This window comes from Diadema setosum, chromosome 9 (genome assembly GCF_964275005.1).
Source record: "Diadema setosum chromosome 9, eeDiaSeto1, whole genome shotgun sequence".
NCBI lineage: Eukaryota > Metazoa > Echinodermata > Echinoidea > Diadematoida > Diadematidae > Diadema > Diadema setosum.
The window spans coordinates 28,833,609-28,858,308 of record NC_092693.1 but is presented as its reverse complement, the minus strand read 5'-3'; the positions used below and the strand labels follow the sequence as shown (position 1 = coordinate 28,858,308).

General features: G+C 38.8%; 2 protein-coding genes across 4 annotated transcripts in view; both read left to right on the top strand.

Moving 5' to 3' along the window:
* The first annotated feature begins 6,557 nt into the window (after nucleotides 1-6,557).
* On the top strand, nucleotides 6,558-16,710 carry LOC140232798 (UDP-glucuronosyltransferase 2C1-like). Its single transcript, XM_072312914.1, has 5 exons — nucleotides 6,558-7,783; nucleotides 8,156-8,212; nucleotides 8,526-8,691; nucleotides 9,930-10,149; nucleotides 15,266-16,710. The coding sequence occupies exons 1-5, from the start codon at nucleotides 6,809-6,811 to the stop codon at nucleotides 15,543-15,545; spliced, it is 1,698 nt and encodes a 565-aa protein (XP_072169015.1). The 5' UTR covers nucleotides 6,558-6,808; the 3' UTR covers nucleotides 15,546-16,710.
* A 2,009-nt stretch (nucleotides 16,711-18,719) lies between these two features.
* LOC140232689 (neuronal acetylcholine receptor subunit alpha-6-like) overlaps nucleotides 18,720-24,700 on the top strand; it is a 31,896-nt gene continuing 25,915 nt past the window's right edge. Inside the window, exons 1-2 of one of the 3 annotated variants that reach the window (XM_072312804.1) lie at nucleotides 18,720-18,805; nucleotides 21,776-21,850. The gene's annotated coding sequence lies outside the window, so the exon portion shown is untranslated. Of the gene's footprint in view, nucleotides 18,806-21,746; nucleotides 21,851-24,700 lie in introns of all 3 variants that reach the window. The other 2 variants (XM_072312803.1, XM_072312802.1) reach the window with 2 other exon arrangements.

Sequence of the window (24,700 nt, the reverse complement as noted above, 5' to 3'; positions counted from 1 at the left end):
AGTGATTTCTTCCTTTTTTGTGGTTTGTTTATCACTGTGACATAATGAGACAGAACCACGCCTTATTTGGGAGTTCGAAATTACAACAGTTACTGTTGCAAGTGACCCGAAAGAATGAAAATACAGATGCAGCCTATTGTGTTTCTTCTGTATTTCTGTTATCACTGGTGTTATGTATGTTATGTATATCCCAGTTATACATAACATATATATATATATATATATATATATGTGTGTGTATGTGTTATGTATAATCCAGTTATACATATAACATATACATATATTATGTATAACCAAGTTGCAACAGTCATGAAAAGTAAAAAAATTATTTGTTCTATGTTGTCGATATTTTCTATTATTTCGTCAAATTCACCAAACTTTCACAACCATTCTAGTTGGATAGAGCTCGACGGCATAATCGAGAGGGGTATATAGCACGCTCATGGTTTTTTGGATTATGCAGTTATGATTATGGCATGTTACTTAAAAAGTCAGGGCATTAAACATTTCAATATTTGATACAAGTAGTCTGAAGTGTATAGACTACGGCACACATGAAATACTTATTGTTTTTTATGGTGCTGTTGTTTATGGTGTAAAAGTTTATGCTAGTCGTGTATGTGTCTCCAACGGCTCAATGTCAGAGTGTTTTCTGATCTCTCCCGTCCGCGGGACGGACGAAGGGAAACCCCCGTTTAGCTTTAATTGCCTCCCCCTCCCAGTCTTGATCCCCTGCCGCCCCCACCCTACCTCCACCTCCACCTCCACACTCACGCACAAACACACATACGCACAAGCCTATATATATACGTATATATATATATATATATATATATATATATATTAGTTGCATATAGAAAAATGTAATAATTACAAAAATGAAAGTTCTTTGTGTAATCTGTAGTGAATCATATGGACATGCCATATCTATGTTTTATTTCACAATAACATTCTAAATATTGATAATTTGTATCGTTTGCACTTTTTTGGTACAGAATTACTACACGTTATTTTTTTTTTTTCACTTTTGTTCGATTCCGTGTCGGTTAAAAAGAAAATTATTTGTTCACACGCTTACCCGGCAATCCGACGAATTTCACTTGCCATTGACTGGGATCATTTTAATCTCTATTTTCCTTTCCTGACCCTTAATTTTGAAATTAATCTGACAATCTATCATTGCTTTTACTTTTACTTTTGTATTAGTTTCTTTTTTTCATGAATTCTTATATAGCAAGAGAGTTATATCCTCGTAACTCTTGTCATAAAGTCCTTATTTTCTTCTCCTTAAAAAGCTGTGATTCATCTCATATAACACAATCTCCTCCAATGCCGCTGTGATCCCACGTACATTGTGTCTCGTTGGTATTGTTATTAACGCGTGGGTTTTAAGACTCAACTCTTTTTCGTTCGTCCCTTTCCCTGTCCTTTTAACTCTCTGCCACTTATCTCTTTCAAACGTGTTTTTCCTTCTTTTTTTTTCTTTTTTTTATAAGAGAGCTTCCTCGTGTTTGTGTGTGTTTGTGTTTTTATGCCTCCGCCACGAAGTGGTGCCGGAGGCATTATGTTTTCGGGTTGTCCGTCCGTCCGTTCGTTTACGCGATAACTTGAGTAATATTTACTGGAATTTTACCAAACTTGGTCCAAGTATGAAGTATGATGGGGCAATTATTTGATTAGATTTGGGGTGAAATCGGCTAAAGGTTAAAGGTCAAAGGTCAAGGTCAAATCATGAAATTGTATCCGTTTACGCGATAACTCAAGACTGGGTGGAGCAAATTTCACCAAACTTTGTTGGTGGATGATGTATGATGGGATGATTACTTGATTAGTTTTTCAGTGAAATCGAACAGAGGTCAAAGGTCGAAGATCAAGGTCAAATCCTAAAATTTATCTGTTTACGTGATAACTCAAAACTGGATGAAGCAGCTTTCACCAAACTTGGTCCAAGGATGATGTATGATGGGACAATTAGTTGAGTAGATTTTAGTGACATTTGCAAGAGGTCAAAGGTCAAAAGGTCAAGGTCAAATGCTACAAATGTTGCAATTTCCCCCATATCTATGCAATGCCCGAAGGTATTTTCTTGAAACTTGGTGTGGACATGTACTACTGCGTAAAGATTCTCCAGAGAGAGTTTCATGTCATAAGGTCAAAGGTCAAAAGGTCAAAGGCGAGGTGAAAATGTTGCAATATTACTTTTCTAGCAAATGGTTCAATGTATCTTCATGGAACTTGGTACATATGCATGTACTGTCTGGCAGGGATTATCTAGGGAATTTAGGGGTCATGGGTCAATAGTCAGGGGTCAAAGGTCAAGGTCAACTCCTCAAAATTTTACTATTTCCCTCATATACTAGTATATGCAATGCTTGCATTATTAGGTTCAAAACTTAATACATGCATTACCTAATGGAGATTCTGCGGGAAATTTCCAGCCAGAAGGTCAAAGGTCAAAGGGTAAGGGTCAAAGGCCAGGTTTCAATGCCCCCCCCCCCCAAAAAAAAAAATCTATTTTGTACCGTCATCACACTCTTTCTTCGTACCTTGGTGTACCTGCACTCTTAGAAAATTATAGCAAACCCAGTTCAAAACATTTCTGACAAACCTGTCATTTCAATATTTTGCCAGTTATGTGAAACTCTCATGGATCACACATTGTGAAGACATTGTACTATACGCCTATTGGGAGAATCATGCATTATGGCGGAGGCATCAGTCGCCATAGCGACATTTCTAGTTATTTCTTGGTCTTTTTCTTCTTTTTTTAAAGCAATTTTCCACGAACATTCTTGTAAGTGCAATAATTAAACATGCGGAGGCTGCAAATTATACCAGCCCTGCTTTACAGCAGTCACCTCCATTTCCAACAACTTTGTTTCTGAATAGTCATAAAAATCACAGCATGTGAAACCTCCGTTCACCAGCGTTTTCCTTTCATTACAATATTTTGCTGATTGTATGTAACTATATATGTGTAAATTTCTTATTGCAATTGTATTTTTGTCAACAGTGAAGTTCAGATAAATGAAATCACACACACACACACACACACACACACTTCCTTTCACCATCAAAAGAGATGTACCCTGTATTTTCATTTCCGTCCGTATACAGGTAGCCTCAGATCTTTTTCCCCTCTCTCTTCGGATAAAGGTGATGTTTTTGTTTTGTTTTTTTTTTCTTATGCAGATATAGGGTTATCTTTGTCAGCATTTCACGAATAAACAGGATGGAGCCCCTATTATGTACCTCTTGTTCGTCCATGCACACACACACACACACAGAATAGTACCATGCCAGTGCGTTCGTTCAGTTATTTTAAAGGGTCCCCTGAATCCAAATGCATGTTGATTTGTGTTGATTTATGATACCCTCAACATCACTTTTGCGGTGAAAAGAATATATTCCATTTATTTTTAACGATTTTTTCTTCTGTTTTTCTTTAGATTACTTGGGAACGTCCACAAAATAACCGTCCAAACCAATATTCTTAACATGACCTCATCTGTCAATCATTGCTAAAGGACTGAAATGTTTAACGAAAGACATTGGAATGCAACTTCCTCTATAGACTCAGCATAACTTGCATGTTTCTGTGATATTAATGTGACTAACAAAAGACATGGCGAGGGAACATGCAAGTTATGCTGAGTCGAGGGGAAGGTGCATTCCATTGTCTTTTGTTAAACTTTTCAGTTCTTTAGCAATGATTGACAGATGAGGTCATCTCAAGAATATTGGTTTGGAAGGATTTTTTTTTTGTTTTTTTGTGGGCGTTCCCAAGTAATCTAAAGAAAAAATCCTTAAAAATATGTGGAATGAAAGAAAGATATTATTCAGAGGGATGAAGGTTCATGTTTGAGTTTCTTCAGTTTGTCTCCCTCTACAAATGAAATTTGCGATCTTAACAGATATATGGAATGTTTCTAGATATTCGTTTCACCGCAAAAGTGATGTTGAGGGTATTAACCAAATCAACATGCATTTGGATTTCAGGGCCCCTTTAAACGATTACGTATACATAGGCTAATATGTATAAGCAAATAAAGGAAGATAATACCATTTACAAAAGTTCTATACGATTGAACATGACATGTGGACTATGAAACCAACCGTGGAGACATGAAACATGACACCAAACAGTCAGATGAAATATCAATATTTGTTAAACGTTGGCAAATTGCAACAAACATTATGCATGGCTGAGAAAATTATAGACTAACTCTTCATTATTACTTTGCATACACGATTCCTCGTACCGTGGTTGCAACCCCATCCTTCGTAAAATCATCAATGGATATAAAGTAGAAACATGTATATTATATCATTTACCGTAAATATTGTTAATGTTTGTTTTGGTGACGAACAATTTTCTATGAAAATGCATTCATATTCATTCTATAGTGATTTTGAAGGGCAGCAACTACGGTGCGAAAGAATCGTGTTTGTATAAAGGCAATAATTAGCATATACACTGTATTTTCTCAGCTATGATGTTTGTTGTATGATTTGCCAACCATGAACAAAAATATTGACATAATATCGTTTGATGTTGTCATGTTTCATGTCTTCCACTGTTGGTTTCATGAGGGAAGTAAGCTATACCATGGCGTCAGGATGTCATTGTCCCATCGCATAAAACTTTTGTAAATGGTTTTATCCACGTTATTTGCTTATTCATAATTATTAACCTACATATTTATCGTTTTAAATATCTGTGCTTGAACGAAGCCACTGACATGGTAATATGAGTGTGTGTAGGCGTGAACGAGAAAGAGGTATAACATTGTAGGGCGTTCCAAGGACCAAGGAGGTACAGAGTACATGTACAGTACTTCCTTTCCTTGATGGGACTTTCCAGGAGCAAGTCTCGCCTCTCCCCCCCCCCTCCCCAGTCCTCCCCCTTCCCCCCACACACAAATAAATCACTCCGCTGAAGAATTTCAAAGGCCAGGCTAGAATCATTGTTCATTGTTCAGCCATTGTATTCTGAATGAGACAACATTTTGCCTCTCGATCGTACTCATCTGAGTTTGGTAATGAGCTCACGTACCAGTGTAACTGACGCAATTAAGGGCAAGGTCGGAGACAGAGTTAAAGGAGAGTTCCAGACGATATTCATAATTTGATAGATAAATTGATAGCTATGAATGTATAGATTTCTTGAGCACATAAATAAATTTTCTGAAGAAAAAAACACACACCATATGACACTGAACAAGGATAATGACATAGATGCTCACACATTTCAGAAATGTAGCTATATATGTAATTCAATTACAATAAATGACTTGCTTAGCAAGTTCACATATGAAGAATTTGTGCTTGCTTTCTTTCTTTATTCTTTTGTTTTGTTCTTCCTTGAGCCCCCACTCATGCATGGTGATGCTGCCGTGTTAACATCCTTGCTCACTGTGATTTTCATAAATTTTGAAAACATTCTTTTCCCTCATCCTGATCACTTTAAATTTAGTGACTCTGTACCCAGTATAACCAATAACTACTGCTGCTCAAATTTAAAATTCTGAAATAGACGCAATGGGCCTACTGCACGTGAGGTTTTCACACACACACACACACACACACACACACACACAAACACAAATAACTGGAGTATAGGTCACATCTGATGGGTTATAGGGTCGAGTTCATTTAATATTGTGGTATCTGCGTTCACTATATATATATATATATATATATATATATATATATATATATACACACTTTGTTGTTGTTGTTCTTTCAACCTGAAAACAAATCTTGGCAATGATTAGTGCTTTAACACTGCTTCGTTGGAAAATTATCCAATAGGTCAATGACGTCATATAAAGACAACTCTAGTGGTCACTGGTGATAGTGTGGATCATAGCTATCAACTTTAACTCATCAAATTCCGTAACGTGCCGTACACCTACACCTTCCCCCTCCCCCCACCAAAAAAAAAAAATATAAAAAAAAAATAAAAATGAAAGCCACATACAAACACACCCTATACACCCATTAGGGCACAGACAACTTCATCGTACACAACCTTGCTGCTTTTTTATTCTCTCTTCTTTGTCCCTCTGTGTTCCTTTAATCATGGTATTATAGTGTCTATAAAGTCACGCGTTGGTGTTCATGACTGGAAATAGGAGCACTTTCATAACTTGAAATTAAACCATGGTAAACTGTCAGTTACAGGTGGGTGTATTATGCAAAGGATTTCACCTCTATCGATCACAGTTTACTAGTTAATGTAATATTGGCATTTCTTGTCATCCTCCCTCTTTTCCCCCACCCCTCCCCCCCCCTTCCCTCTCCCCCGAAGTATTTCAGCTTCTTTCATATGCTTCAGGCCCAGATCGGTTTCCTCAATTTTCAGGTGTCAGAATTATGCCTGACGGTATCGACAAAGTGTTTCTCCCAAATGACTTCTAAATCACCGCGAAAGACTCTTAACTTTGCGAGATGATATACGAACACGTATGCAGCTGAAAATACCCTCACCCATGTGTCGAAGAGTTAGCAAAAAAAAAAAAAAAAAAAAAAAAAGATAAAACAGACAGGTGACCGATGAGCACGTGATAAGGAATAATCACGTGGTGTCCTTAGTCCCGTGTGAGGCAAATGGCTATGCCGCAGCTCAGCGCAGACCGTTGGATTTTCTGGTATAGGCCTACCGTAATTGTAAGCAAAGGGGAAGGCCAAAGGTTGGGCCTTTTGTGTGGTTGAGTGATCGAAAGGCTCAACAATTGAAGACAACGTACATCCGGCCTGGAATACATTGTAGTAGCAAAGAATTTTGGCATCAATTCCCGTCGTCATGATTGGCAGGCTTAGCGAATCGTGCTTGATATCCCTTGGCCTTGTCGTCTGCATGCAAATGGCCGCTGCTCTTTCTCACAAGCACAAGTCGTTTTCTGGAGCTGCAGAGAAGCCCGCCAGCATTCTCGTATCCATGAGCGACCCTACGAGTACGAGGAGCCGTTCCGAGCAAATGGCTGCCATAGCTCGGGCACTTGGTAGTCGAGGTCACTCGATCACCTATCTCATACCGGCTAACAAGGACCCTTCCTCAATAGGCGTGAGAGGTTCCGACGTGCGAGATTCCGGCAAAGTCGTCAGTTACGACGTGGTCTTCCAACAAGCTGACATTGATAGGCTCAAAGTCGACTACCTGTCCTCGTCTGTTGGTGTGCGTGCTGCCGGCAATTTATCCCTTGCTGACCAAATGTCTCGGCCCATTAAAAGTAACCCATTGTTGATTTTTAACCGGTATTTGGATTTCTTCGTGAAGAGCTGCGATGGTATTTTTAGCGACTCAGAGTCGTTAGGTCGCTTGGAAAGAACAAAATTTGATCTCCTACTCCACGACGCCTTCAACCCATGCGATTTCCTGATTGGAACGTATCTTGGTATCCCTTATGTTACTATGACAACATCCATCCGGTTTTACTATGCAAACGAGGCCACATACGCCATTCCTGCCCCCTCCTCGTACGTCCCGTTCGACCTCGGTCGGGCCTTCACTGATGAGATGACCTTCAAGCAGCGTCTGGTGAACTTTTTGAGCTGGAACTTTGTCCGCCCAATCCTGACGTCCTACGCATTCTCCTCCTTTGACATCATCAGGCAAAAGCACAATGTGTCCGTCGGCCACTCCTGGACTCAGATGTCAAGCTCTTCATTGTTGTGGTTGGCCAACAGGGATGCAACACTTGATTTTGCCAAACCACTAGCTCCAAATGTGGTACAAATCGGTGGCTTATTGAGGGAAAGTTCAAAACTGCTATCACAGGTATATAAGTCTGTTTCAAATCAATGCAGTTCAGACCATCTTCTATCTTGAGTCTTGATGAAATAATCCCTATAGCAGCTGCAACACAGCTAGACTGGGATGGGTTGGTGTAGTTGCAGTATGTAACGGTGCATGTGTTATACCAAGATATACAATCAAAACGTGATGCATGTGCAAGTAACAGATGTTATCGAACTACAGCATCCTGGCACCAACGGGAGACTTCATCCTTCTAATTGCTGGAAGGGCAGCCTCCTGGGAAGCAGCAAAGGTTTTTGCTGTTACTGCTTGAGGTGGTAGGCAGTTCCATATAAGGATATGTATACATCTTAACATAATGTAATTTCAACATTGCCTTTTGTTATTTTACAGGATCTTAATGAGTTCATCCAGGGAGCTGGTAACCACGGGGTCATTGTGTTTAGTCTGGTAAGTCGCAGATTCAGACTCGGCCCACTCCATTTTAATGATATATCAATTTGCAGACAAGTTAGTTAAACAAAATATTTATCTGCTTGGTTGAAAATAAACACATGAAAGAATGAATTGTAATTTATGGTTATTTACTACCCGTGCATACTACATGTACTTATCTTTTGTTTTCCCAAATCCTATTACCAATGTACAGATGTATTAATTTTATTAGTGCAAGTGTTGTGTGTGATAACAAGCTATGGGATGTTCAATAATATTTTTATGCATGAATAATGAAATGGTGATGATGCCTTTTCTCATCCCCTAGGGTTCCATGGTGACATCACTCATGCGAGAGGATTTGAACGAGCTCTTTGCAGAAGTCTTCAGTGACCTACCCCAGAGAGTGATCTGGCGATTCGTAGGACCGCCTCCCCGTAAACTTGGCAACAACACGCGTCTCATGGAGTGGCTACCTCAAAACGATTTGCTAGGTAAAAAAATTGCCCCCATGTACAACAACGATGTTTATCTGTTCATCAAAGGGATTTAATTTCAACTTACTAGTAACAACTGTTAATAATCATGCAGTAAAGGTAGAGAAGTATAGAACACTAACTAGTAGTGGCAGTGAAATTGGTAATGGCATGGGGTGCTGGAGGTCCTGTAGGCCCCCATATCACACACACACACACACACAAACACATACACACACACACACAAACACACTCATGCATACACACACATATCATAACATGCACATGTGTACTTTTACAGTGTAGCTTATGCGCAAAAATAAACCACTGTAATCCAGGTTTTCCAGCGATTTTACCACCAGGCTCCATCTCGAGGAGGAAGAGGTGAGACAGAGGGGAGGAGTAGGGGGAGTGCCCCTTGATCCCATCAGTAGAAGAAGATGAACCCCCGTCCCCTTCTTTGGGCCTGTCCACCCCCCCCCCCCCAAACACACACACACACACACAGGCACATTGAAAGATATTGCCTTGGCCTTATTAGCTGATGTTGATAAAAGTAAATAAATTGTATGACAGTCATTGCAGGAATGCTAATAACCAGTGTGAAATCAGTACAAGATCATAACAGGAAAAAACAACAGTAAGAACTTTTCCAAGGTGAAGAAGTAACCATTGATTACTGTAAACTCAGAAATGCCAGTATTTTAATTTTGCTAATATCGTGAGAGCCAAGTTTCACGAAATTGAAATACATGTTTACAAGCAAAAGTTTTTGTCTACACTATTTATGTACTGAATACCAGTGTCAATTTGAAAAAAAAAAAATGATGTCATGCTGCGGAAAAGGCCGTTGGCTCCAATTCACACCCACACAAAAATCTCATGCCACAGAAATATCTTGCTTGAAAGTAATGGGCTTAGAATATCCTATGACATGTTTCACCGCTTTTAGACAATGATTCAGGGAATTCAGGGGTTTTCCTGCAAGAACTCGCCCATGAGAAGATTTGCTGATTTTCAAACAGCCTTTATGCATGTATTATCATCGTTATCATTATTTATCAACGGAAAGTTAATTCAACTGAACTCTTACAAAATTAGGAGGAACACTTCCAGAATCAACCATAGGAACAGAAAACTGGTATAATTATCTTAGTTCCTTTAGCAGTAACAGTAATACATGTATTAAAGACTTGAGGCGAATCAAAAATCTTGATGTGCTTCATCTATCTTTCCTCTGTCCATTCTCCATGCAGGTCACCCGCAGACGCGACTACTGATATACCATGGCGGTATCAACGGCGTGTACGAGGCAATCTATCACAAGGTTCCAATGGTCCTCTTGCCTATCTTTGCCGACCAGCCTGCCATAGGGGCCCGTGTGTCAAAAAAGGGAATGGGCGTGGTTCTTGATCGGGCCACTCTCACTTACGCCACTGTCAAAGGCGCCATTGAGGAAGTCATCCACGACACAAAGTATGCTGGGAGCTCGCTATGCCATTATCTTAATTGTCTCCTTCTTGCTTTTACTTTCATGCGTGTCTGTGAGCTTTTTGGTTTCTGTCCTAATAAAGTACGTAACAATACAAGCTTATGGTGCGTCTAATGAGAATGACTGGTAGCCTATGTTTAGCTTTGATTGGCATATCATTAAAGGATTGCCCTCTAATGGTGCTAAGAATACTGCAATACAAATGCAAATAATTAATGCATGGATTAGAAAGGTACCATACGAAGCATAAGTTTATGATTAGCTTAATTGTGACATTGTTCCACATATTACTGCTATTACTGGTATATAAGAGAAAACTTTTCTAAGATTACAGGCAAGTATACAATGGAGAAATGAAGAGGTTCAAACAAAATTTTGCTGTTAATTAATGCCAGTAATAAATAATTCGAAATTCACAACGTTACTAATCTTGTTTTATTATCATCAGGAGCATTAAAAGTATTAATGTCATGGTTGTATTATGTTTGATTGTTGTTTATATCAATATATCTGGGGTCATGTCACGTTTAGGCCCTGTCACACCTTTTCGGGCAAGCTAGGCGGGCTTGTTGCGTGTGGGGATTTGCCAGCACGCAGGACAATTTTTTTTTTTTTTTTCAGGCGGACAAGGATTTGGGCAAGTTTCCTCATACGTCTTACCTGCCAGACCCGTGCTACTTACGTTCTACTTCCGTGTGACCTGCGTGTCAGGCACATGGGTGGCGAATGAGAGCTGACAACTCGGTAAAGGAATCCCTTTGAAGGAATGGCAGAAGTCCCACAGAATGTTATTATCTTGGCCGCATACCGGGACTGCGAAGTACCCACGTTACAGCTGCAAAGTACCTGTATGGGAGTTGCCTGTGAGATGCTGCCGCTGAGGGCCGCCTACTGGCGTTTTGCATGGATATCTGCGGGCAATCCCCGCGACTCACCCGGAAAAAGTTTTGGTCATGCTTTAAACTTGGTTGCGGGTAAATCTGACCTGCGTGCTCACCTCCGGGCAACTACGGGCGAGATACGCGCTGGGTACTAGATCAGGTGCGGACATATTGCTGGGAGGTCCGGGTAGCAAAAAAAAAAAAAAAAAAAAAAATCCCCACAAGTCAACCCGCAAGGCCTCCCCAGACACGGTGTGACAAGGCCTTGAGCATGCTCAGAACACATTCCGGGTGAGTCGCGGGGGTTTGCCAACAGAGGTACATGCAAAACACCAGTAGGAGACCCTTAGCGGCAGCACCTCGCAGGCAATTCCCACACAGGTACTTCGCTGCTGTCACGCAGGTACTTCGCAATACCCGTATGTAGCTGAAAATGGATCGGTTTCAAAGCTCTCACGCAGGTTACGCAGAATACACGCAAGTAGCAGGTAAAAAGCACGCGTCTAGCAGTAAGACGCAAGTACAGTCAAACCTGCCTTAGCGGCCACCTCTCTATAGCGGCCACTGAAAAATCCCCCCGAGAGAAAAGCCATGTTAAAGACCCTGTGTATTGCGGCCACCTGTCTAACGCGGCCAGCGGCCACAAATTTTGTTTCCCGTGGTAGATTTTAACCTGTCTATAGCGGCCAAAAACCTGATGGAGCCGTAGCCGAGCCGATAATTCAGCGTGTTTTTCTGCTTTTTAGCCGTGCCAGTCATTCCTGGGCAACATTCAGTGATCGCCACCGTTGCATTCGTCACTTATTCAGTCCCAATAATGCACTAGTGTTAAGTTTTCTTCATGACTGTGCACATGCTGCGGTACTGTGCAACAATTTCATAACGCCGGCATTGTTTTATGCATGATACACACGTGTGCATACGTACACACATACATGTACATGTAAGTGTTTATAGATGTATACAACGATGATACATGTACATGTAGGCAATGTACACAAAGTTGGATTACCTGTCTATAGCGGCCATCTGTCTATAACGGCCACTTTTTCCGTTTCCCTTGGGCGGCCGCTATAGACAGGTTTGACTGTATATGGAACTCGCCAACATCCTTATCCGCCCGCAGAAAATTCTCGTGCGTGTTGGGAAATCCCTACTCTCAAGCCCGCGTAGCTTACCCGGAGAGGTGTGACAGGGCCTTTATCACTATTTCAAACTCGAATGTTTTGAGAGTTTTGTTATGAAGGAGTTGCAATCAATTCGGACTGACAAGTCAACCGGATTGGACGGTATCAGTGCCCGCCTTCTCAAACTGGCTGCACCTCTTGTTAGCAAACCGCTTACTGACCTTTTTAATCGTTCCCTTGTATCTGGGATAATTCCCCAAGAATGGAAACTGGCCACCGTCACCCCCATTCACAAAGGAGGGGATAAGGACAGTGTAAATAACTATCGTCCTATTTCAATTATTCCAACAATAATGAAGGTGCTAGAGAAAGCTGTTCACACTCAGTTGCATGATTATCTGGCTGACCTCGACCTGTTAACACCACAGCAATCAGGCTTTAGGAAAGGGTACTCAACAAATACAGTTTTAATTTATGTCAGTGATTATGTATTCAGGAATATGGACAGCGGGAAACTGACAGGTTTGGTATTCCTAGACATAAGGAAAGCTTTCGACTCCGTGGATCATGGCCTGTTGTTACATAAGCTACGTACATATGGTATAGGTGATAACGCAATATTATGGTTCAAATCATACTTGATGGGTCGGAAACAAAGCACAATGATCCAAGGGAAAAATCTGAAACACTGGCACTCAAATCAGGGGTACCGCAGGGTTCTATTTTAGGACCCCTGCTCTTCACGCTTTCTGTTAACGACCTACCCTCTGTTGTCAAACACAGCAAAATTGTTCTGTATGCAGATGACACTGCTATTATGTATAGCGCTTCGAGTCCCAAAGAATTGGAGACTGTATTGAATGACGATCTAAGGCGAGTAGAGTCGTGGTTGAACTCGAATCGTTTAACACTCAACACTGAAAAAACAAAGTTTTTGTTAGTCGGCACCCCACAGAGAGTAAATGGTATCAGGGAAAACATCGATATTCAGATTGAAAGTGTGTCGATAGAACATGTGAAGACGGTCAAATATCTTGGTGTTTGGTTGGATCAACACTTGACCTGGAATGAACATGTTGCCCAGGTATCTGCCAAAATTGCTTCCAGGCTAGCTTTGCTCCGTAGAGTAAGAAAGTATTTGACTGTAGAGAGCGCCAGGCTATTAGCAAATGCTCTGATATTACCTTACTATGATTACTGCTCAAGTTTTAGTGTGTGGACAAACTCAAGTCAAAGAATACAGGATATTCTAATCAAGCAACACAAACAAACAGCAAGAATAGTTTTGCAGACAAACACTCGAACCTCAACGAATGAAATGTTCACACGTCTAAAATGGATATAATGGAGAAGAGAAGGAAATTTCAGAAAGGAAAACTTATGTTTGACATTCTGAATGATTCTGCCCCTGTATATTCGCAGAGTATGTTTTCAGCTGCCATGAGTTTACATCGATATAGTACGAGAAACGCTCAAAGTAGAGGTTTAGTTGTACCCAAAGTAAAAACTGAAAGTGGCAGAAAGGCATTTTCTTTTGATGGTGCAATACTTTGGAATAGTTTTCCAAGTGAAGTGAGAAATGCTCAAACAAAGCAAACATTTTGTACTCAGTTTCTGAAAAGTCGGCAATATTAAGATGCTGTATTGGTGATTATCATATACATGATTACATTTGATAATTTGGTACATGTATATGTTTTTCTTGTCTTTTTTTCACAAGCAATATTGTTTTGGTAATGACTTGAAGTTATATACACACATGTGTTTTCTATGATATGTACAAGTTTGTAGGAATGCAGATCCACCTTTGGTAGTTGTCGGAGAGTATGTGCTGTGGTGACAGGTTTTGTTTTTCTTTTCTTTTCTTTTCTTTTCTTTTCTTTTCTTTTCTTTTCTCTTCTCTTCTCTTCTTTTCTCTCTTTTTTTTTCCTTTCTCTGTTTTGAAGGTCATTCAAATTGCCAGGGGATGAGATAGGCTTTCTGGTTAACTATTGTACAATGTGTTGCCATGGTAACAGTACATTTTGAATGAAAAATCATGTTAAAAATATGGATTTGGAGTATTTGGTTTTAAATTTGGCATATGCGATCATTATATGATTTAGATGTATAAATTGTGTTATGTTATGTAGTTGAAAAGTGCGTTGCCATGTTAACAACATCATTTGAATGAAAATTATAGAATAATACTGCTTTTTTTTTTAGTTTTTGAGTATTTGATTTGAAATTTGGGATATGATATGCTCTATGATATTATAGTTGTGTAGATTTTTTTTCATGTTATACATTGTGTTACTATGGCAACAGCGTTTTCACTGACAAACACAGAAATTACCGATATATTTATTTTTCTCAGATTTTGGGCATTAGACAAGAGATACGATATACAGCTGAATATGTGAATGCCAGTGGGCAGTGTATTCGTATTCTTATTCTATGTTGAGTAACATGTTCATAAGTTTGTTATTAGTAAGAATATAATAAGATGGTTGCTGGTTGGGTTCATTTCTTCCTGCTTGGGGTGGAGGTATTTATCACTCTCAGTGAAAGTTTTAATTCTTGATGAAATTTATGGTTAATTGTTTGGTTATGATAGTTACGTAGGCCCATCATCATGTTATTATTGCTTGTTTGACTAGTAAGCGTGTAATTGTCAGTGTATAGTTATTGTGTGACTGTATGTAGGGGACTCAGTGGAAGAATTGTACCTGTCCACATACAGTGTGTTGTATTTGATGTATATGTCTCTGTATTGTCAACTGTAATGTTTGTTTGTGCAGGGCCCCCAGTAAGAACAGTACTTGCCTACTGATGGGGCTACCCTGTTGAAAAAAGACTGAATAGATAAATAAATAAATAAATAAATAAATAAATAAATAAATAAATAAATAAATAAATAAATAAATAAATAAATAAATGTGAACAATATGTTATTGCTTTAGTGCTATTTGGGTATGTGGCAGCATGTACTCGATGATGTCGCCGTGAACTTTGTTGTGGTTACATTGTATCATCATTGACCTGTTGTAGTTTCATCACCATCAAGAATCTCATTTTAATTGTTATGTGTTTTTCTTTGTCTTTTGTGCTAGATACAAGGTCAATGTGGAGCATTATGGTGCTATTCATCACCACTCACTTGCTAGCCCGCTGGACACTGCCGTCTTCTGGATAGAGCACGTGCTGAATTTTGGCGGGAGCCACTTACGCCTCAGAGGCAGTGACCTCAGCTTTATCGTGTTGAATTCTGTGGACGTGGTCGCCTTCATGATCGTCGTTTTGGTCGTCGCAATTTATATCAATTATCTTGTGCTTCGGACGTGCTGCAGACTGTGTTGCTCAAAGAAGAAATCAAAGTTGAAGGCGGAGTGAAATAGCATTGAATGCAGGCAGCTAGCTGGGTGTATTTTTCAACTTTATTTTTTGAAGAACTCTTCCACACTCTTTGATATGTACGTGCACATCCGGGACAAAGTAATGTGACGTCATAGAGACTGGAGCAAAATGCAGTATGTAAAGCATGCATGTGAAAATTCAATCTATAACCAACCATGGGCAATCATTTTTGTGAGAACAAGCTTTTACCGTCGACAGCACTCATGATAATCGATTGCCTTATAATAAATGTCTTTCATTTCCGTGGGAGTAAAAGATGAGACAAGCTCCAAAGGCGTAAAAAAGGGCATGTCTTCAAGCTATCTGTATTTTCCTCGTAATTAGATGGACTAATCCAAACTGCAAATGTCTTGCATAATTTTAATTTTGTGAGGGAAGATTTAGTGATAAGTATCAAGGAATTTCCTGCAACATTATCTGAAAGACTTGTCGGCCTATTTAACTGTACACTGACGATGGGGATACAGTTATGTGATAAGCCATAATTGTTACTGGCGAACAGCAGACAATGCGTCTGTACAACCAGCGACTCCCGTTATAATGAAGTTCTTGGAATCGGCAGATTTCTTGTTATATCGAAATTTTCTTGTACGAGAAGAAATTTAGTGCATAAAGATATACATTTGTACATGTATAGCCAATGATTTTAGGACCTGGATTTTTACTTCCTTGTAATGAAATTTTGTTACAACCATGTTTGTTGTAATGGGAGTACACTGTAGTAATAACAAAAACGGTGCTAAATATCCTCCTGGGTGTAGGAGTTCGATCAAACAAAATTGTCTGCTCGTAGAGGGCACAAAAATATTCTCTCCCTGCTCCCTGGTAAGATGAGACTGGTCGTCTGCGGTGTGTGGTGTAACGGCAGTGATAATGAATGCTTGTGTTTTCAGAGACCATGGACTATCAAGGGAGAACTGAATATCTAATCCATTTGATGTTTTATGAATATCAATTCTATGAGCATTTTATGTAAATAATGTGGACGACTATTTGCATTAAGACTGAAATACATGTACTACACAGTCATGTCAATGTATACTGTATATTTTATGTGTTCTTAAAAGATTTGTGAAATCTTTTGAAACCTTTTCAGTGCAGTTTCAATGTATGTTCACGATTGCACTATGCAATTATAATAAAGTACATGTATTTCATTTACTAAGTAATTGCAAAACTATCTGTGTGTGTGTACATATTTTTAATGCATTATCTAGGAGAATCATAGGTGTGAAGAGAACACGTATATCATAGCCCCTATCCTAATGGAATTTCATAACTTAATGATATAACATGATAATGATGGTAACAAAAGTTACAACAACAACAACAATGAGAACAATAATAATAATAATAATAATAATAATAATGATAATAATAATAATAATAATAATAATAATAATAATAACAATAATAATAATAAATTCCTTGTTCATGTTTATTCGTAGATGTGGGAACTGAAAATATTACCCATGTCTAACGCAAAGCAAGACTACTCAAAAACATAACTGCCAATTTCCCTTGAAAAGGGCACAATTCTGACAACGTAAACGTCTTTTTTTTTCTGTTTTGTCCTGGCAAGAAATACAAGATGTACAAGCCCCACCACCATCCCCAACTTTGGAATCGGTTTGTACCTTTGGAGATGAATGTAGCGCGCAAGTGTATGTCTTCATGATTGCTACTTGGCATCGTCTGTATTTGATGCATGAATGACGGCATCTCTGCGAATGCCACACAGGGCAGCTCGTGCCCTTATCGAACACTGTTATACATGTAGTTCAAGAGGGCGCCAGACAGGATAACCCAAAGACTTGCATGTGGTCATCATATCGGGGTCGTCCAGGTCTACCGAGCAGGGCAATCGGGCAAAGCGATGCGTACGAGCAGAAAATCATGTCGTCTTGTCGAATACAGCTTGTGATTCCGAAGGTTTGTTAATCCCAGAATGAAATGAGGTTCGTTTTTTCCGAAGGTTTGTCATTCCAAGGGGCCGTGATTCCGAAAATGAAATGAGGTTCGTCTTTTCTATGAAGGTTCGTTAATGTTGGGGCGCTGTGGCATAGTGGATAAGACTCCCGACTCCCGATCGGAAGACCCGAGTTCGAATCCCGCCCAGTGCTTACGTCCATGGACAAGTTGTTTTTACCCACTATGTCCCTCTCGACCCAGGTGTACAATGGGTACCTGTATGGCAATGCTAGGGTGATAATAATAATGATAGAGCCCTCCAGGCTGGTAGAACAGTGGCAATTTACACTGAAGAGGCAACCCTGGGTAGATAAGACCTTGTTTTTATAATAATAATAATAATAATAATAATAATAATAATAATAATAATAATAATAATAATAATAATAATAATAATAATAATAATAATAATAATAATAATAATAATAATAATTATTATTATTATTATTATTATTATTATTATTATTATTATTATTACTATTATTACATGTATTATTGTCATTATTGTACAGTGAAAAGAAGGTGAAAAGAAGGTGCAAACTAACGAACCTTCGAAATTACGAATCAAATTTCGTTTTCAGATTATCAAACCTTCGGAATGACGAACAACTGTAACCAGATTATCTCATCACAGGAGACACACACACACACACACACACACACACACACACACACACCAGTGGCGGATCCAGAGGGGGCGCAACCGGCGCACGCCCCCTTTATTTTTCGTTAAAAACAAAAGAAATAAAAAAATGATATGAAACCCGGAAGTGGTACCAGAAATATTAGTTTATTTACAAAATTCCCGGATCCGCCCCTATACACACACACACACACACACACACACACACACACACACAAAGCTTCCTCCAAAAGGTAGGAAGAGTCATTGCTGACCTCGAAAAGATCATAAGGAAGTTATCAAAAGTTTATTTATCATAGCGCCCTCTCAAATTAACAAAAGCTTAAACTGAAAGAGAAGGCACACAAGCCCTACCCACCCCCCCCCCCCCCCAAAAAAAAAAAAAAAAAAACCACGACAACATCTCAACCCTCCTTGCGAGGTCCGTCAGTGCTTTGAGCAATGAGTGCATAGCCTAAGTGCGCGCACCTGGGCAGATCAGTTGAGAGCACGGGGTCATCATGTAAAAAGAGCGTGTCGAAAGAGGTTTAAAGCTTTTAGTAGTGCAATCTAGAATCCAGTTCAAGCTGTGGATCGCTTGTCTGGATCGGTGGCTCTCTGCGGAGTGTCCGTTTTTTACGAGGTAAGTACATAACTTCTTCGTCGTCTTCTTCTTCTTCTTCTTCTTCTTTTACAATTTCTTCTCTAGAACAGGGTAATCATAGCTGCGGTTATCATGTAGCTTCGTGTTTTACAACTTTTTTCCTTCAAGACCATGATATTGTTATTGTAAGAGACGTTTGTAGTTCGCTGATATTTTCCGGACATAATATTTAGGTCCCATCCTTCGGATTGATCTACCATAGTCTACGAAACATTGTCACTGTGCATGCCAAAAGTAAAGACTCGATCGGATGCAAACGATAACATTTTGCTTTGTCAATAGATTCGTGATTTCATTGGTAGTCAAACAGGATTACAGTCTCTCTTTCTATCTCTTCCCCCCCCCTCTCTCTCTCTCTCTCATATATATACATACATATATGCCATATGTGTGTGCGTGCGTATATGTGTGCTTTTTAGTGTGTATTTACACAAGTTGAAAAGATATACTAAGAAGACTACCCAGATTCTAACACGCCACAAAGATCCTACACTATAAGGATCTTTGCGCGCCAGATGATGATTTGCTTTTGATACATTTGCAACGACTGATAGGAAAACTGCTGCATAACAGTGTGAGTGAAACAATTTTTTTTTTCTCATACTGATTATACGCCTCAAAATTAAGGCACGAAAAACACTGGGTAATAGAGACTGGTAGCATAAGAATATCCATGGTTTTGTAAGATTTGTAAGATTTTATTGACTCTTTCGACCCCCTCTCGGGGTATGAGAGTACAAATATATTTACAATATATGAATACAAAGATATAAGTGATGATGTACATGTACATGTGAAAATAACAGATATAAATAAATATGTTTACAAAACAAGGCGTAAAGGACGTTTAACTACTCTACCATGCACTACGTGTACAAACATTCACATCTACTTTACTTTCTACAAAACTACTGTCTTTCTTCTTTCTGGTATTGAAGAGAACTGAAACATAATAATTCTGACAAATTTGGCTAGTTTTTTCAAACGGCAAGCATTAGTTGAATTGCTTCAAATGGCGGCTCGCGTAATGACATACATCCTTGGTTTTTAGGTGCTGGTCTCTTGCAAAATCATACTTACTGGTTTCTGGTAACTGGCCCAGGGGTGTAGAAACTCAGCCTATTGAAAACGGAGGAGGAGTGCCAACATTGTATCACTACCACCACAAAAGACGGCTACAGGAGTTGAAAAGGGCTAGACCTTGGGGATTTGAAACCAAGCGAATGGAAATCGATTTTGTGCAATGGGCTTCCTATTTGGGTTTGCACGGGGATTCCACGATTTAAAATCATAAAAGACGCCTTTACACCTTAATGCCATAAGAGAGAGAGGGAGAGAGAGAGGTATATCATAGAGAAAGAGAGATAGAGAGATGGGGGGGGGGGAGGGCACAAGAGAAATCACTCTGTCACCTTTATAGGGGACCACAGTACATGGATTTTTTTTTTTTTTATGTCAGCTAGTCCAAAATGTAGGTTTTCTCCGGCAAATTTCATTGTTTTGTCATTCAAATTCATATCAGAAGCACTCATTTTCGTCATATTTGCGTCAAAATGTCGTCATTCAAAATCGTTATTCTTCTCTAAAATTGACTAATTTGGCAACCGATTTCGCATTTGCGCGTTGCCGCATTCTAGGTGTAATGCGCGTACATTTTTTTTTTTTTTTTTTTTGGAAATGGTTATTCAACATCGTCTCCACCTGTCGCTATCTCTTTCCGGGTATCTAAACTCGCATAAATGAGCAAACGAATTCCTAAATGGAGCATTCAAATTAAGCCTGTACGACGTCCATCTTAAAGTATATCATTTGTGGTGCGTTTCAAATTGCATGTTAAAAACGTCTACGTTTTGGATCACAAATAAGTATGTAAAATGAAGATCACAACGCAACATGATGATCATAATTGAAAAAAAAAAGGTTTAAAGATGTTAAATGAAGACTACTAACACAATAATAATGATCTTAATGAAAATAAAGATATAAATTACTGATAGAGAAATCAATGTGATGACATGACAAAAAAAAAAAAGAAATGAAAAGGAATGACAATCTTACGAAATTGGCCGGGAAAACCTATAATATCAAACGGTGGTATCAAGTGCTATATAACAAGATAGCTCCTTGATAGAGGGAGTGGGTATCTGCCTTTACTCCAAAAGTAAATGATCTCTTTTAAGAATATTATACCACCTTGCACTTTGAGACAGGGAAAAAAAGGGGGGCTTAAGAATAGAAAACATACTATGCTTGTCTGACTAGATTGCAATTGTAATGTAAGTTTCTGCTACACTCTTTCATATTTTATTTCAAAGAATCATCATCAAATTCTGTTGTTTTTATGTCCATAATGTGTGTGTGTGGGGGGGGGGGGGGAGTCCAGCACTGCCTCTTGGCCAACCCATATCCACCCCCACCCCCGCTTACCACCACCACCACATACACACCTGACCTATACGTGTATCTAGAGTGTAGGCAGGCTTCACTACAGTAATCATGTTGTTCGGGTTATTAGTCTGTAATGAGCAAGGCAGCCCTGTGTATTATGTTGCCAGGAAATGTCAACTGAAAAAAAAAAACAACAACAACAACAACACCCGAAACTAGAACGATAACCTCTGGGGTTAGCATCCACCTGTAAATCGATTCCGCTGGTCTACGGAACGCTTGCTTGAATAAACACACACAATGTATAAAACATTAAAAAAAAATCCAGTCACACAAACACACACAAGCACAAACAGGCGCATTCTTTTTTTTATACAACCTCGCACGCTATACATACAGGGAGATGGGTAACTTCCATCTTTCAGGTCTCACCATGCAGACATAATAAGAACACCTTGTGAAACGTGCCAGTGAAAACATAGACGGCATTTTGATTCGTTTAATTTCCTTTTTGGTCTCCATTTGATACCAGATCTCTGTCTCTCGTTCTTCCTTTTGAAGCCGACAGCGATTACAAAGGAAGTGTAGGTTACCATCGTAACAACACGGTTGTCCTTGTCGCAAAGAATTGAACAGGTCAGTAAAGAGATATGACAGAGGTAGGTTCATCGTTAACCATCCGGAGGGAAATAGCTTTTATACTGGCAGCATTTAGAAGTCTCTCGGAAATGAGTTTCATTTCATCATTTCTGTCGCATTCCAGTCGTGCATTACGAAATTGGATGATGTTTGTTATTTCCAAGGTTTGTTAATCCGAAATTGAAATCATAAGGTTCATTATTCCGAAGATCCTCATTATTCCGAAACACACAAATTCCTTATACCTATAAGATGCTCGTTAATCCAAACATTATTTTGTGGTGTTTTTCCGAATGTTCGTTAATCGTAAAATGAAATGAGGTTCGTTAATCAGAAAATGAAGAGAATATGGATGTGGCCCTTACTAACGAACACTCGGAATCATTAATTCGTTTTAACAGACCTTCGGACTATTAAATGAACCTTCGGAATGTCAATTGACATTGGTTCCTTTGATTTTGTTTTATATTTATTCGTAGTTTCATTAGTTCAGTATTCGTTTTCGTATTTTCTGAGGGTTCCATATCGTACAAGCTTTGCTTTTTAGTGGGACCCTCCATTTCCATTCCCATTCTTATATAATTTGTACTATGCATTAAATATATATATATAACTATGTTTTCTTCATTTTGTTACTCATAATCACATGTACTTTGTTAGTTTACGTTTTTGCAATCATTACAAATATGTTCTGTTTATACATTGTATATAATTTTCTCTGCTTATTTGATGGAAATGAAAAATAAATTTGAATTGAATTGAAAATAGCGAACCTTGAGACTGACGAACCTTTAAAACGAACAATAACCACGAAATTGGCTTACACCTTCTAACAGCGAAACTTGGAAAGGAACAATGAGAGGTTTGAAAACGACTCTCATTTCTTGCAGCATAGTTTCATTCGTGTTCTTTGCGTGCTTCTGCAGCATAGGGGAGATAACTCGTTTGCACACTTTCATTATACAGTGTAAAAAATGTTTTAGAATCATGCTGTCACTATCAAGATATCTAGCAACATATATATGTATGTACGTATATACATATGTATATATATATACATATATAGCTATATATATATATATATATATATATATATATATATATATATATGTATAAAATATATATATATTACAAAATAAAGTGTTTTCTGAATAGTTAGTCTCATGCTGGTGTCTACGGGAAATATTGAGCATGGTAAATCCCGCCACAGAGGCTTTTCACATATTTAATCAATCATGAGCGTTAATTCTAGCGTTTATATTCAGTCCTCATTTTTTTTTTTTTTTTTCAGAACCCATATGTACAGAATATTACAGACACGGATTGCACCAGTGACTAAGCAGCCCGAATTTTCCAGGCTGGAAACATTGTTCAACAACGCTATACGCAATCTCTTTGACCCCCACCCCCTCCCCCCCCCCCCACAAAAAAAAAAAAAACACAACAAAACATGTAAACAAACAACCAAACATACATACATATACATACAAACAAACAATCAAACGACAACCCCGTGTAGCCTATCTGTGGTAGTATCGCAATTGAGTTTTCTATTGTGGCTGAAATATTGTTTACGTTCAGATTCCATGCAATGTCCATCTATTGCAGTGCGTCTGGGAGCTTAATGTGATTTTCTTTATTGTTGCTGTTGTTGCGTCTTTTGAACGACGCGAACTACAAAATCCTATTATGAAATGCATGAAATTAGTTTGGCTTGTTTGATTATTTGATTATGTTATGAGGGATTTTTTTAAATAAGAATTCGAGAGATAAGACGTTTTTAGAAATGTAACAAACTGTATGTTCATTTTAATATGGTTATATGCCCAAGCTGTGTCACAGATATAGACATGAACCCGTGGGAATGACCATTATTTTGCAGCACTCGCATTGAATTTCAAGTCGGTGGGAATAACATGACCTTACGACCCTCAAGCTCGTGCTATTCTCGTATTACCCCATCCTTACTCGGGATCTACACCAGCGTCAATCATCCCTGCATCAGGGAGGTCACCCCCCATGCCTGCTTTTAGATTTTAAAGGGGAGGTAAAGTTCTTAGTTGAGACCTGGCTCCGGATTTCTAACCTTTTTATGAGATAATGAGAAACCTGTTATGAAAATATGAAAGAACATGTAATCCAAAGAGGAATTCAACGTTTATTTGGTGAAATTTAGTTGCGAAATGGCTGAGATATCCAAAACAAGACGATCTTACTAAAAGGTGGGACCCACATTTTTATTATAGGATCGCTTTGTTTTTCTTTGCTTTTTGGATATATCAGCCAGTAAAGACCGATTTTCATCAATTAAACTTTGAATTTCTTCTTCTGCTTTAGAATGGTATGCTGAGTAACATTTCGTGAGTGGTTTCATAGTATCTCGCAAAAACTTAAAAGCTCAATCCTCATCACCACCACCATCCCTCCTCAACAGGACGCGTCTCAAATTGACATCTCTTATTGTGTGTTATTGTCGGCCTCAGGACCCCATTTTATAAAAAGTTGCTATGATAACAACTCTTGCCATGGTAACGTCAAGAATCCAGCTTCCTGATTGGTTGTTTCCATTGGAAATTGCCATTCCAGCAAGAGCTGTTATCCTATAAATATCTTTTGTGAAACAGGGCCCAGGTGTACTTGGTTGGGTGGAATCTTTATACATGTTAGTGTATGTGTTTAAATATGTGTATATTATGTGATGATGACTTTTTCTTTCTTTCTTTCTTTCTTTCTTTCTCTCCCCCCCCCCTCCCTCTCTCACTCTCTCGCTAGGTAATACTATAGCCCCCACATTAACAAGCATCTGTTTCTTTTCGTCTTCTTTCTTTGTTCAGATTCTGGCCATAT

Coding starts and splice junctions, on each gene's coding strand:
- LOC140232798 (XM_072312914.1), top strand. CDS start 6,809: ATGATTGGCAGGCTTAGCGAATCGTGCTTGATATCCCTTGGCCTTGTC. Junction 8,213..8,525: donor GGGTCATTGTGTTTAGTCTG/GTAAGTCGCAGA, acceptor CTCATCCCCTAG/GGTTCCATGGTGACATCACT. Junction 10,150..15,265: donor GAAGTCATCCACGACACAAA/GTATGCTGGGAG, acceptor CTTTTGTGCTAG/ATACAAGGTCAATGTGGAGC.